Source organism: Paroedura picta, chromosome 5 (genome assembly GCF_049243985.1).
Source record: "Paroedura picta isolate Pp20150507F chromosome 5, Ppicta_v3.0, whole genome shotgun sequence".
NCBI lineage: Eukaryota > Metazoa > Chordata > Lepidosauria > Squamata > Gekkonidae > Paroedura > Paroedura picta.
In genome coordinates this window covers 126,364,239-126,378,716 of record NC_135373.1, presented here as the reverse complement: position 1 = coordinate 126,378,716, position 14,478 = coordinate 126,364,239, and the positions used below count along the sequence as shown (strand labels likewise).

The following is a 14,478-nucleotide window of genomic DNA, read 5'->3' as shown; positions in this document are numbered from 1 at the left end:
TTTACGTCCCTGCTATGAAAAGCTTCATACCTCAAGCCTCTGCTAAAGGGAAAGGACATTTTCCTCCAGGCCTGTTGGCAGCCGTCAGAATGCGCCATGAATTGCAAACCACAGAGGAATACGAGAGCCTGTCCAAACAGGACCGCACTGTCGGAGTGGGTCTGGACCACGCCCGGCAGCTGATGAGTTTGCACCATAGGTGGACCGCAAATTGTGTGCTGTTGTGTTGCAAAATGTGTGCTCTTGTGTTGCGTCAAGCGACTGTGGACAGTTAAGTTCAAAAGCAGGTTTGTTGCGTAACTCAAACAGGTACAACTACTTAGTAAAATAGTATGGGCCCTTTCTTCTCTTTTCCCCACCCCACCAGACCTCCTTTCCCAGCAGGCCATGCCAACACCTTGACTATTTGGGCCATGAGTTTAGATTCAGGTGGGTGGCAATTTTGCATTCTGGAGGCAGAGATGCTCTGTTGCCCTGGTGCTTGCAGGCAGCTCTGGAGTTCTGGCCCCACTGGAGGACGTCCTGATGGCTCCCGGATTTCGGCCACTGGGTGACCCAGAGTGTTGGACTGGAGGGGCCACTGGCCTGATCCAGCATGGCTTCTCTTCTGTTTTTCTGTTTGGGGCAGGGCTGATCTGTCTTCTTGGTTCTGGGGGAGCCCCAATGAGCCCTGCTGGTAGATCCCCTGCTGGTACCTGGGCTTTGCCCACTGTGGGACATGGGGTGTTGGACACACTGTCCTGATCCACAGGACCTCTCTTACGTTCTTATGTTCAAAACGGTTGCTCTGCAGCCAAGCCATGGCCCCTTACTCAATGGAGCTGCCTCCTACAGCCATCAAAGGCCTTTCCTTCTTCTCTGGCCACAGCTCTCCAACAGGGGACTTCACAGCTGTCTTCCTCTGGATTCTCCAAACTGGCAATGGCGGGGACCAAACCAGGGACCCTTTGTGTGCCAAGGAGATGCTCTGCCACTGAGTGAAGCCCTAGAAGGAATGCCAAACACCCTGAAGAGGAGTGCGCCTTGGGGTGACTCAGGGCCGCAGTCATCAACTCTGGCCCAGTGAGTAATCCCACGGAGCTGTTCCCTGTGTTATTTGGCAGGGCCTTCCCTCTCATTAGCAGCATGCACACCTCTTGCCTCTCGCGGGAGGGCTGCTCCCTTATCTGTCAAGGTCCTGCGCAAATTGAGAGGCGCATGAGAATTTGAGCAGATGGAGGCTTGTTGGGCGGCTCTCTCCGGCCAAGGGCCCTGCTGAGATGCACCTATAAAAACAGCCTGTCCCTGAAGCGTCAGGTCCCTGCTTCTGGCCAAGTCTCCGGAGATGAAGTGGATTCTCTTTTTGGGGGCCCTCGTTGGGACTGCATGGGGCACGCAAACGTTTGCTGGGTAAGTTCCCTGGTCAGATTCCAGGTTGCCATCTTTGGGTCTGTGGAATTCCTGGAGAATTGAGAGAGGGACAGAGGAGTTTGGGAAGGGAAGGGGCCTCAGAGGGGTCCAAAGCCATAGAGTGGGGTTACCGTCTTTTTAAAAGCAAAAAAGAGGACATATTTCCTGACAGATTAAACAACTGTGATCACTCCTATGAATTAGGAATATTCCTAACCTTCTAACCCCAAAAGGACATTTTAAACAAGTTTTAATAAAGAGCCCCCCAAAAGGATGGACACTAAAAAAGGAGGACATGTCCTCTAGAAAAGAGGACATCTAGAAAGAAGTTCATCCTCCAAAGCAGCTATTTCTTCCAGGGAAGCTGATCATTTTAGTCTGGAAAGTAACTGTAAGTCTGCGGGTCCTGAGTTCCTCCAGAGAAATAGAGCTGCAGAGTAACAGAGCATTTCGAGAGGATGCAGTTATTAGGTAAAAGGACGCGCAGTTTCTTTTCTGCAGAGGAGAGGACATGCAGGAATGGGTTTAAACTACAACGATACAGGCTAGATATCAGGAAAAAAAATTTTCACAGTCAGAGTAGTTCAGCAGTGGAATAGGCTGCCTAAGGGGTTGGTGAGCTCCCCCTCACTGGAAGTCTTCAAGCAAAGGTTGGATACACACTTTTCTTGGATGCTTTAGGATGCTTAGGGCTGATCCTGCGTTGAGCAGGGGGTTGGACTAGATGGCCTCTATGGGTCCTTCCAACTGTATGATTCTATGACTCTGGTTGAGGCCTCTCGCAGAAAGCAGCTTGATGAAGGCCACCTAGTAAACTCTGACGTGGGACTGGCATCTCCCCGTCCGCAGCATCCACCGGCTTAGCCCCTGAACTGGGGGTCTGCAGTGTTTTGAAGTCACCTCTGGAATTCGGGCTGATAGTTAGACTGGGAAACTCCTGGGGATTTGGGAGTGGTGCATGGAAATAGCGGTGACCTCAGTGGCATACAATGCCAGAGAGACCACTTTCCCCAGGATAACTGACCTCCGGAGCCTGGAGTTGGGCTGTAATTCCAGGGGATCCCTTTCCTTCTGCTCGGCTGGCAGCTGCTGCCAAAGAAACATTTTAAACAATCTGCCCAGCCAGCCAACTATCCAACGGGGGATCAGAATTCCTGCTCGGCAAAAAGCCCTACCTGGCCTTGTCTAGTTTTCTAAAAATATTTGGTGCACACCAAGAAAGGTATTGACTGGTGCCCGTGAGCACCATGTTGGGGACTCCAGCCTTACACAGTTCTTGCTCATTCGAAGAGGGGGAAGGAGTTGGCAATCCTGAGGAGGTGCCGTGTGAAACGGCACGAATCAATCCCTCTGCAGCCACAGGCCACTGTCCTGGTAACCCTACCGTGTTGTTTTTCTAGAGACCAAGTTCTCCGGGTCGAGCCCTGTAACACTGACCAGGTCGGCCTCCTGAAGCAGCTGGAAGCGCAAGAATCTCTCCGGGTGCGTCGCTGGTATTTGTGAAGGAGTCGGATAATGATCTTTTCCAGACGGGGCTCGGCTCCCTCGGAGGGACGGTTCAGCCAGAGGTTGATGGAGTAGAAAGCCCCGGGGCCTGATCCACCTGCTGGGCCCACGTTTGGTGCTGTCAGGGATGACTCTAGGAGTTTACTCCAAGTATGCCCATGAATGTGTAGTCCCAGGTTTGCACCTGGGGCTGTCTCAAGGGTGGCTTTGTCACATCTGGCCCCTCCCTATCCTGCTTGCTCCCAACCCCCAGGAAGATCCTGAGCCGAACCTGGTGCTGATGAAAGATGCGTCAGGTTGGCCAAAGGAGGTCAGGCCATGGAGTGGGCAGGGAGGAGTCATGCTTGTGCTTCTTCCTGAACATGTAGAACAGGGGTAGTCAAACTGCGGCCCTCCAGATGTCCATGGACTACACTTCCCATGAGCCCCTGCTGGCAGGGGCTCATGGGAATTGTAGTCCATGGACATCTGGAGGGCCGCAGTTTGACTACCCAGTTCATAGTCTGAGGAAGAGTGCTTGCACTCGAAAGCTCACGCCTTGAATAAATCTTGGTTGGTCTTAAAGATGCCTGACTGGACTCTGATTTTATTGTGCTATTTCGGACGAACACGGCTACTCATTTGAAATTATCCTAAGGAGATACAATGAAATGGGAATGACCAAGCCATACATATATGCAGTGGGTGAGCAGTAAATTACAGTGAAGGCTTTTAACCTTTCAGGATTAACAAGCTATGTTTATTTGAGGCTATCCTTTGTTTGGCTTGAATTCTCTCAACTACAGAGGAATGGCTGGAAATAAATCTAATTATTATTAATAATAATAATAATAATAATAATAATAATAATAATAATAATAATAATAATAATAATAATAATAATAATAATAATAATTTGCAACTGGATAATCACCTGTTGGTCTAAAGTTGAGTCTGGATATCTTGGGAAAGATCCCCAAAGGCCTTTTATTTTTTGCTTCCAGTGATCTGGAAACTTATTTTCCTTCCCTATGTTTCAGCTCGACTTCTGGCGCTTCCCTTCCTACCCCAATCGGCTGGTGGACGTCCAAGTCCCTTTCTCCTGCCTCCAAGCTGTCAAGGTGTTCCTGGAGTCCCACCACGTCAAATACTCCGTCCTCATCGAAGATGTCCAGGTAGGCGGGAAAGAATCTCTCAGCTGAGGCTTGACCAGCTAAGCACCCTGAGCTCCTCCTTCAGAGGATCAAGGCGTGGTCGGTAAAGAGGTTCCGTCTTGCGGAGGGGCACCCTGGGAGGCTGGCTCTCTTATCAGTCTCAAGGACGCTGCAAGGCCTGGTGCATTTAGCTCTGGGAGAACATGGCGTCCGGAGAAGAAAGCGAGAGGACGAGGGAACGTTCTGGAGAATTCCACCAAGACTGGCGTCGGACTGGCCAAACTGATTGCCTGACCCCACTTGGCCCAAAAGATGGAGAAACTTGATGCCAGCTTGGATTGTTCACTGGTTAGGTTGGCCGGCACGCAGTTGGAAAATACCTGGAGTAGGTGGGAGCCTCACTATTGCATAATGCTATGGGGTCCACCCTCCAAAGCGGTCTTTTTCTCTGGGGGGGGGGGGACTGATCTCTTTAGTCTGGAGATATGCCCTGGCATAAATAGTCCCAATCCCTTTACATCTCAGATGCTCAGCAAGGCCAACCCTGAATAGTATTTGGGTGGGAGACCTCCAAGGAATTCGGTGGCAGTTCCTCCAAGGAACACTAGGGGTCAGGATGCAGAGTCAGGAAACGGCAAACCACCTCTGAATGTCCCTTGCCTGCCTGCTGGACAATCCTCGGTTCTCCTGGCAACATGACGCACATGCCGCACAATAAATAAATAAATTAAATAAATAAATAAATAAATAAATAAATAAATAAATAAATAAATAAATAAATAAATAAATAAATAAATAATCAATCTGTGGTTGACCTGAATAATATATCGCTGGAGGTGGGGGAATTTCCCTCTGTGAGGTGCCCTTTAAACTCTGAGGCCGTAGTCAGGGGTGTCCAAACTGTGGCTTTCCAGATGTCCATGGACTACAATTCCTATGATCCCCTGCTGCTTCCATGCAGTTGACCTGAATAATATATCGCTGGTGGGGAGAAAAGCAAAGTTTTTGAGCCCAGGGGCCCCTTTGAAGTCCAGCAAGCCTTGATTCAAGGTATAAGTTCTTGTGCCTACCCATGGAAACTTACACCTGGAATAAAGCTTTGACCGTCTTAGAGGTGCTGCTGGACGCATGACTGTTGTTTTCCCTCCTGGCGGGTGCTCTTTCTGTAGGCGATGGTGGATGAAGAAGCCCAGGAGATGGAGCTCAATCAGCGGAGCGAACGGAACCGGAACGGTTTCAACTTTGCCGCCTATCACCCCTTGGATTCCGTAAGTGGGGCGACTTCACCCCTTCCACTTTATCTCTGGCCAGCAGAGGCCGATGCAATTCCTTTCCCAGGAGGCTTTGTTCTCGCAAACCGTCTCGAGGATGCTGGCCTGAGCAAAAGGGGCTCCATCGTTTTCCTTTACGGGCCGATGTCCAGATTCTCCAAGATGAGGCAGGAGGGGAAATCTCCACAGCCACTTGCTTTGGCCTCTGCTAGCATTGCCTTTAGACTGGACCCCAAATCTTCTCTCTCATTTATCTAGTCACTTGATTTGCAGTCTGCCTTTCTCGCAGGGAATCCAGGCGAAGGGAGTTTCACATTCCACACACCCACTGCGGCCTTAACACTGTCGAAATAGGCACAATCTGCAGAGCAGAAGACAAGCAGTGTCCTGCAGGGTCATGGCAAGCTACTTCCGGAAGACAGTTCTCTAGTCTAAAAGGCTCCAAGCCAGGATTATCTTCCAGAACTCGCTTGTTATGTAGATGCAAAATGTTGGAGGATCAAACTGAAGAGCAGAGCCTTCTATGTCTCAAAGCGGCTTCTATTCGCCTTCCCTTTCCTCTCCCTACAACAGACACCCTGTGAGGGAGGGGAGGCTGAGAGAGTCCTGATATTACTGAAGAAGAAGAAGAGTTGGTTCTTCTCTATCCGAAGGAGTCTCAGAGCGGCTTACAATTGGCTTCCCTTTCCTCTTCCTACAACAGACATCCTGTGAGGGAGGGGAGGCTGAGAGAGCCCTGATTTTACTGAAGAAGAAGAGTTGGTTCTTCTCTATCCGAAGGAGTCTCAGAGCGGCATACAAGATCAGAGCCTTCTATGTCTCAAAGCGGTTTACATTCGCCTTCCCTTTCTTCTCCCTACAACAGACACCCTGTGAGGGAGGAGCCCTGAGATTACTGAAGAAGAAGAAGAAGAGTTGGTTCTTATATGCCGCTTTTCTCTACCCGAAGGAGTCTCAGAGCGGCTTCCAATCGCCTTCCCTTTCCTCTCCCCACCACAGACACCCTGTGAGGGAGGAGAGGCTGAGAGAGCCCTGATATTCCTGCTTGGTCAGAACAGCTTTCTCAGTGCCTAAGTGAGCCCAAGGTCACCCAACTGGCTGCAAGTGGAGGAGGAGCGGGGAATCCAACCTGGCTCGCCAGATTAGAAGTCCACACTCCTACCCACTACACCAAGCTGGCCATTAGAACCCAGGTCGTGTTTCCTGAATATTGTCATATTCTGTATATCCTTCTGTTCATATAATTATCTGAGATTCTCCCAGGGAAGGGAGTGGAACCTCAGGAACTATTTTTCCTGTGTAAATCATAACAATTGGAGTCCTACAGAATCCTAGATAAGACAGGACTGCGATGGTGCAGCCCCTCCCCCTGAGAAGTCAATAAAATGCCCAGCAACTGTTCACACACTTTAGCATTCAGAGATTCCCATCTTGCCGTCTCCTTCCTCTGAAGCGGCCAGTCACAGTGACTGGCGATTCATCAGGGACTAAAACTGCCAGACCACCTTGGCCACACAGACCAGAAAGCCCACAGCAGCTGCTTCAGCGTAACTTGGCTGTCGAACCACTTTCAAGGTTCTAGTCCTCATGTCCGATTCCATTCCCACCTCTGTCCGTCAATGTATTTCCCTCTGCCAATCATCTGCAATCTGGGTTCTGGATTTTAGATTTATCGAGCAATGGACGACATTGTAGCCCAACATCCTCAGCTCATGAGCAAAGTCCAGATCGGAGAGTCTTACGAAAAAAGGCCCCTCAATGTTCTCAAGGTATCGTTTTTCTCTTCTCCCCCCTTGTGAATGAGCAACGCCCACCCTGGTTCCATGTTAAGGGGGTGGGGTTTGAGGGCGACAGCAGGGTGTCATCTGCAGGGGGCTTTTTACCCACTGCCAGCTCGAATAAATCCCTCCTGTGTACACTGAATGTGATTTCCATTTTGATTTGGGGCGCTTCAAATTTGCCCTCTGCAACATGCATGATTGATCCTGACCCTGCCTTTCCCCTGAGATATCCAGAAGTGAATATAAACCGTGATATTTCAAAAACCGCCATAAGTAAATGTGCAGATTTTTGCTTTTTGTGAATTAACTTCCTGCCTCGTGCCTCCAAGGCTGTAGCGAAGGAGTCTTCCCTGATTGGCCAGAGCATCAATTCAAAAACTTCCTGGTTCCTGGTTGCAAGGATTCCCTTAAAGTGACTGCGCTCCAGAAACCCTAACTTCTCTCAGCAGAGATTTGCCTCTTAGATTTATTCCCCCTCCTCTGCTTTCTGCAATCCTCCCCCCCCCCCCCGTTCAAATAGAGAAAGAAAGGGACTGCTGCTGCAGTTGGCTCCCCTCCCCGCTCTGAGCTTCCCCAATCAAGTGCAGAACACTTTCAATTGGGGGGGGGGAGATAGAGGAAGACCCGGGTTCAAATCGATCTGAATTCAGCAGGGTTTACAATGGAAAAAACAACGTAAGTGCAGAATCAGCCCTTGTTGGAGACATACAGAAGTAGACAGGTTTATTCGAAGGCCAGTTTTGGCTACGGAACTCGGGCATCGGGGTATGACCTCCCTTGGGAAACACAAGAGGCTTCACAAAACTTTGCACTCCCTTTTGCTAGTTCAGCACCGGAGGGACCGATCGTCCAGCCATCTGGATTGACGCCGGGATTCACGCTCGAGAATGGGTCACCCAAGCCACGGCCCTCTGGACAGCGAATAAGGTCGGCCCTGGGGCAGATGGCCCATTTGAGTCCACTGGGCAAGTTTCTGGTGGGGGGCTGGTCTGGGGGGCTACTGGGGGCAACAGGAGCCAAGGGGCCCTTCCAGAACTAGGCCTCTTTGCCCTGTTCGTTGGGCCTCCTGTGCAACCGGTTGGCTACTGTTCAAGATAGGATGCCTGCCCACACTCAAGGCCACCGGGAGAGACAAGCTCTCTCTTGCTCTCCCTAGATAGCCTGTGACTATGGGAAGGATCCCGTCCTAACCTCTGTGTTGAATTCCATGGATATTTTCCTGCTGCCTGTGGCCAACCCTGATGGATACGTCTTCTCTCACACCAAAGTGAGTCCTTTTCTGACACCCCCAACTCCTCTCTCAGAGCAGGAAGACCATAGGGGGCAAACTGGGGCTCTCCAGATGTCCCTGGACTACAATTCTGGAGAGCTAGATTTGATTCCTCATTCTTCGTTCACATGCAGCCAGTCCCAGTTCCTTTATAGCTGTCCTCGCAAAGCAGAAGAAGAAGAAGCAGAAGAAGAGTTGGTTCTTATATGCCGCTTTTCCCTGCCCGAAGGAGGCTCAAAGCGGCTTACATTCGCCTTCCCATTCCTCTCCCCACAACAGACACCCTGTGGGGTGGGTGAGGCTGAGAGCTCTGATATCACTGCTCGGTCAGAACAGTTTTATCAGTGCCGTGGCGAGCCCAAGGTCACCCAGCTGGCTGCATGTAGGGGAGTGCAGAATCGAACCTGGCATTTCTCTCAGAGCTCTCTCAGCCCCATCTGGATGCCTCTGGTGGGGAGAGGAAGGGAAGGGTGCTTGTGAGCCACTTTGGGAATCTTTCAGGTAGTCAAAAGCCAGGTATCAAAAACCAGCTCTTCTTTGTTCGCTTTCAGAACCGCATGTGGCGGAAGACCCGCTCCAAGGTCCCCGGCAGCAGCTGCGTCGGAGTGGACCCCAACAGAAACTGGGATGCAGGCTTTGGAGGTGTGTTTCATCTTCGGGCTGACACCATAGCGGGGGGTTCCCTTCTCTCCACTGCCTCCGACTTCACAGGACCTCCTCTCCATCGGCTGGGGTCGCCTGGTGGGGCTTGCCGTTCTCCCGGAATTGCTGCTGTTCTCCAGAGATCAGTTCTCCTGCAGGGAATGGGGACTTCCACTGTTGTAACTTGCTCTGTGTGGGGCTACCCTTGGCCCTGACCTGGAGATTACAGCTGATGTGCGGGTCCATACAGGGACCCCCTGGAGAGAGAGAGAGGAGAGAGAGAGGGAGAGGGAGAGAGAGGGAGGGAGAGGGAGAGGGAGAGGGAGAGGGAGAGGGAGAGGGAGAGGGAGAGGGAGAGGGAGAGGGAGAGGGAGAGGGAGAGGGAGAGGGAGAGGGAGAGGGAGAGGGAGAGGGAGGGAGGGAGAGGGAGAGGGAGAGGGAGAGGGAGAGGGAGAGGGAGAGGGAGGGAGGGAGGGAGGGAGAGAGAGAGAGAGAGGATAGGGGGTAGGGGGTAGAGGGACAGGGAATAGAGGATGGGGATAGAGAGACGGATGGAAAGATGGAAAGATAGAGGGATAGAGGATAGGGGATACAGGATAGAGGATAGATGGACGGAAGGACGGAAGGACAGACAGACGTTCAAGATTCTGGTACTGATGGTCAAGGCCCTACACCAGGGGTAGTCAAACTACGGCCCTCCAGATGTCCATGGACTACAATTCCAAGGAGCCCCTGCCAGCGAATGCTGGCAGGGGCTCATGGGAATTGCAGTCCATGGACATCTGGAGGGCCGCAGTTTGACTACCCCTGCCCTACGCAGTCTGGGCCCTGCTTGCCTGAGGGACCGCCAGTCCCAAAACATCCCCTGGAGAGCATTGTGCTCTGCTGACCCCAATCTATTGCTAATCCCTGGCCCTAAGGACCTTTGCCTGCCCCATGGTTTGCACGGCTGTCCCTGCCCTCCAAGCAAATCTCTCCGCTTGGGACGCCCCTCTCCCCTCTGAATCCCGCCACCTTGACCTCCCCCTTTCGGCAGGGCCCGGGGCCAGCAGCAACCCCTGCTCCGATTCCTACCACGGGCCCAGCGCCAACTCCGAAGCGGAAGTCCGGTCCATCGTGGAGTTCATCAAGAGCCACGGGAACGTCAAGGCCTTCATCAGCATCCACAGCTACTCCCAGCTGATGATGTATCCCTACGGCTACAAGTGCAGCAGCCCCAAGGACCATCAAGAGCTGGTGAGCATTGGCAGGCGTCCCCCTCTCCGGGGGTGCAGGGCGCCCTGCCCTAATCTGAATGCTGGATGGAAGAGACCTGCGCCAGGAAACCTGACTGCCATGGGGGGGGGGGGTCTATGTGTCTGTGTTATGGACCGTCGAGTTGGTTTCTGCTTATTTGAAGGAGTGCCTTCTCCCATACAGACCTGGCCAAGCCCTGAGATCTCAGGGAGGGGGCCTTCTTGCAGTCTCCTGATGTCCTTAGGAAAGCCTCGGCCTCTCTGCCCTGTGGCTGGCCCTGCAAAGAAACTGGCTGGCCCCTGTGAGAGGCGGGAGGCTGGACTGGAGGGACCCTCCAAGGCCTGACCCAGCAGGGCTCTTCTGAGGGTCTTCTCAGGGGAAGGCCTCGGCCTCTTTGCCCTGGGGCTGGCCCTGCAGAGGAACTGGCTGGCCCCTGGGTGAGACGGGAGGCTGGACTGGAGGGACCCTCCAAGGCCTGACCCAGCAGGGCTCTTCTGAGGCTCTTATCAGGGGAAGGCCTCGGCCTCTCTGCCCTGTGGCTGGCCCTCCAGAGGAACTGCCTGGCCCCTGTGTGAGACGGGAGGCTGGACTGGAGGGACCCTCCCTGGCCTGACCCAGCAGGGCTCTTCTGAGGGTCTTCTCAGGGGAAGGCCTCGGCCTCTCTGCCCTGTGGCTGGCCCTGCAGAGGAACTGGCTGGCCCCTGGGTGAGACGGGAGGCTGGACTGGAGGGAGCCTCCCTGGCCTGACCCAGCAGGGCTCTTCTGAGGGTTTTCTCAGGGGAAAGCCTCGGCCTCTCTGCCCTGTGGCTGGCCCTGCAGAGGAACTGGCTGGCCCCTGGGTGAGACGGGAGGCTGGACTGGAGGGACCTTCCCTGGCCTGACCCAGCAGGGCTCTTCTGAGGGTCTTCTCAGGGGAAGGCCTTGGCCTCTCTGCCCTGTGGCTGGCCCTGCAGAGGAACTGGTTGGCCCCTGTGTGAGACGGGAGGCTGGACTGGAGTGACCCCCAATCTGATCCAGCAGATCATCTTCCGATCTTCTGATGTTCTTATGGAAGCCTCAGTCTTTCTGCTCTGTTGTTGTCCCTCCAGACAAACTAGTTGGCCATTCTGTGAGACAGGAGAGACCAGATAGAAACGTTAAGGACTTTGACTCAGAAGCTCAAATCCTGAATATCTTGTTGGTCCCTAAGTTGTTCCTGAACTCAAATGTAACCAAGGTCAAGCAGTGAGCTCTATGAAAGAGATTTGAAGCGAGGTCTCAGAGACCCTCATCCAGCCTTCACACTTGTGTGGAGATCATGTGGAGTGTTTTGTGGGTTCACCAAAGCCAAGAGTCTCCTTGTGTGGTCCCTGAACTTCCCAGGGGGTTGTAGGTTCCACCATTCTTGGTGGCCGGTACTCCACGGATGTTCACGGGGCAAGTCCCTTCATGGCCTTTGTCTTCCTCCTAGGATGAAGTGGTGAAGGAGGCCACCAGCGCCTTGGCCTCCCTCTACGGCACCCAATACAAAGTTGGGCCAATTTGTTCCGTGATCTGTAAGTACTTTGGCATTTGAGACGGGGACAAAGCTGACCGCACGGCAAAAAAGGAGGATGGATTCCCAGCCTCTGGGAGCATGCAGAGGGCTTTCCAACAGCTGCACTCCCCATCCAGCTGCCTCTTTCAAAACATGCTCTGCCATCCTTTGAGATATTGAGAGGATTCCAAAGAAGCTTGGTCAACCCTCTTCTAAAAGGCTTAAAGGAGTACAGTGTTTGCCAGGGAACAAACTAGTTGGCCCCTGTGTGAGACGGGATGCTGGACCAGGTGGACCATTGGCCTGACCCAGTGTGGCTCTTCTTCTGAAGGCCTCGGCCTCCATGCCCTCTTCTTGAACTGGTCGGCCACTATGTGAGCCAGGATGCTGGACTGGATAGATCCTCACTGGTCTGATCCAGTAGGGCTCTTCTTAAGAAGGCCTCAGCCTGTTAACTTGACCCTCCAGGGGAACTGGATGGCCATTGTATGAGACAGGAGGCTGAATTAGATGGACCCTTAGTCTCATCCAGCAGAACTTCTAGGCAAGGGATAGGCAAACTGTGGCCCTCCAGATGTCCATGGACTACAATTCCCATGAGCCCTTGGGGCTCATGGGAATTGTAGTCCATGGACATCTGGAGGGCCACAGTTTGCCTACCCGTGTTCTAGGCAGACAGATTAAGGGACTGAGCATGTTGTGAGTATCCAGTCTCCTCTTCTTGCTTGCAAATCCACCTAGGAAGAATGAGGCTGGGGGTGCAAACAGAGATTTCCCCCCCTAATCTCTTCCCTGCACAAAGCTTCAGGTGGCAATCTCATGTGCCTTAGAGCCGCATTGCAAACACCCAGAACAGGGAGAGGACAGCTCGGGAGATGAATCTAGCCTGTGGCAAGGAGGCTTGTAAACAGCAGGCTCCAAAGAGATCATTCAGTTTGCCTCCCTGCCCTGTTGTTGACACTCCAGAGGAATTAGTTGGCCACTTTTTGAGACAGGATGTGGACTGGATGGACTCTCCCTGGTCTGACCCAGCAGGGCTCTTCTTGCGTTCTTACGAAGGCCTCGGCCTCTCTGCTCTGTTATTGGCTGTCCAGACAGACTGGTTGACCACTGTGTGAGACCGTCCCCTGGTCTGATCCTGCAGGTCTGTTCTGATGTTCTTACAGCTGGGAGGGTCTGGTGTCAGGTCCATTAGCAGAGGGTAAAGGGCAGGATGAGCACAACACACCTGAGATGCTTCTGGCATTTGGGGACCGGTCACCTCTTTGCATTTGTCCTCCTTTTCAGACCAAGCCAGTGGGGGCAGCATCGACTGGTCCTACGACTACGGCATCAAGTATTCCTTCGCCTTTGAACTGCGGGACACCGGGCGACACGGTTTCCTCTTGCCGGCCAATCAGATTGTTCCGACAGCAGAAGAGACCTGGCTGGGCCTGAAGACCACCATGGAATACGTGCAGACCCACCCCTACTGAGAGGAGGAGCAGGGGAAAGCTGGGGGGAGGAAGGGATCGTGCCTGGGGAAACTAAGGTCTTGTCCTTGCTGGGTGACTGTGTGCCAGCCCCGCTCTATCATCCTAGCCTACCTCGCAGGATTGTTGTGAGGATAAAGCAGGGGAGGGGAGAACGATGTAATCCACTTTCAGTCCCCGTTAGGGAGGAAAGGCAGGAGCTAATTGAATGGGTGAATGAATGAAGTGGTTAATTAAAGATTCTTGCTGGGAAGCGACACTTTGTGTCCGGTCTGTCTTCTCTTCGGAATCAAACTGACTATTAAACATGACTCCGTAGTAGGTTTTTAAGGATTCCCTTGTCAGCGTTGCAGCTCCAGACGAACAATGAACAAAGAGAACACGGAGAAGAATTCAGAATTAACGCATAGGGGTAACCCAGCCCATGAATAATAAAAGGTCGTCTGTGTGTGATTCTTTAATAGCAAAACGTTTGATTTTCACAGAAGAGATTATTCAGAAAACAGTGGGTGTCACCAAACCAACACCCGGTATTGTTAATTTCTTGCAGAACTTCATCAGCTGTCATTATAAAAAACACAAAATGTTAATAGTTATGACTCTTAAGTACGAAAATGAAACATAAACACAAGGAACCGCGTTTATTTCTTAACTTACTAAATACAAATTAAATACAAATTATCACCCAAGTTCTTGAAGCTAAAAAGCTGGGCATAGCCTCAAATTGGCTTTACTACATAAAATTAGATAATGAACCATCCTTCTCTCTCTTGTGCTGAGTTCTGCAGCTGTGCCCTCAGCCGTCTCTGCTCTCACATCTGAAGCCAATTAGTCCCGAATAAGGGAGACACGCCCCTTCCCTCTGCTGACAACCTCTGGGCTACTCACGGTTTCTCACCTTTTTCAACCCCAATTAGATCAAGAGGTCCATCCATATTGTAAGTCAGACGAGATCACAATTTATGTGATGGCAACACTATATTAATTGTTCAATAATTTATTTTTATATTGTAAACCCAATTTGAGCCTGTATAAAGCTTTTTTGGCGGCAAAAACTCATGGTGCTAAGGTGGATTTGGTAGGTTATGAACGCTGTTCCTTATATATTTTTTTAATTTTTGTACTTAATGGTCATAAGACTGTTGACCTTACATATTTTTCATTGGGGGAGCTTGGTCTGTATAGCCCGGAGAGGAGATTACTGAGAGGGGATCTGAGAACCATCTTCAAGTATTTAAAAGGCTGCCATGTAGAGGATGGAG

At 51.8% G+C, this 14,478-nt stretch overlaps 1 protein-coding gene across 1 annotated transcript; it reads left to right on the top strand.

The window, feature by feature from the left end:
- Nucleotides 1–1,199: 1,199 nt before the first annotated feature.
- Nucleotides 1,200–13,473, top strand: LOC143839149 (carboxypeptidase A2-like). The gene is made up of 11 exons (XM_077340974.1): nt 1,200–1,389; nt 2,790–2,871; nt 3,915–4,049; nt 5,198–5,296; nt 6,967–7,068; nt 7,906–8,007; nt 8,237–8,347; nt 8,902–8,992; nt 10,029–10,228; nt 11,679–11,763; nt 13,032–13,473. The coding sequence occupies exons 1-11, from the start codon at nt 1,325–1,327 to the stop codon at nt 13,217–13,219; spliced, it is 1,260 nt and encodes a 419-aa protein (XP_077197089.1). The 5' UTR covers nt 1,200–1,324; the 3' UTR covers nt 13,220–13,473.
- The last annotated feature ends 1,005 nt before the right edge of the window (nt 13,474–14,478 follow it).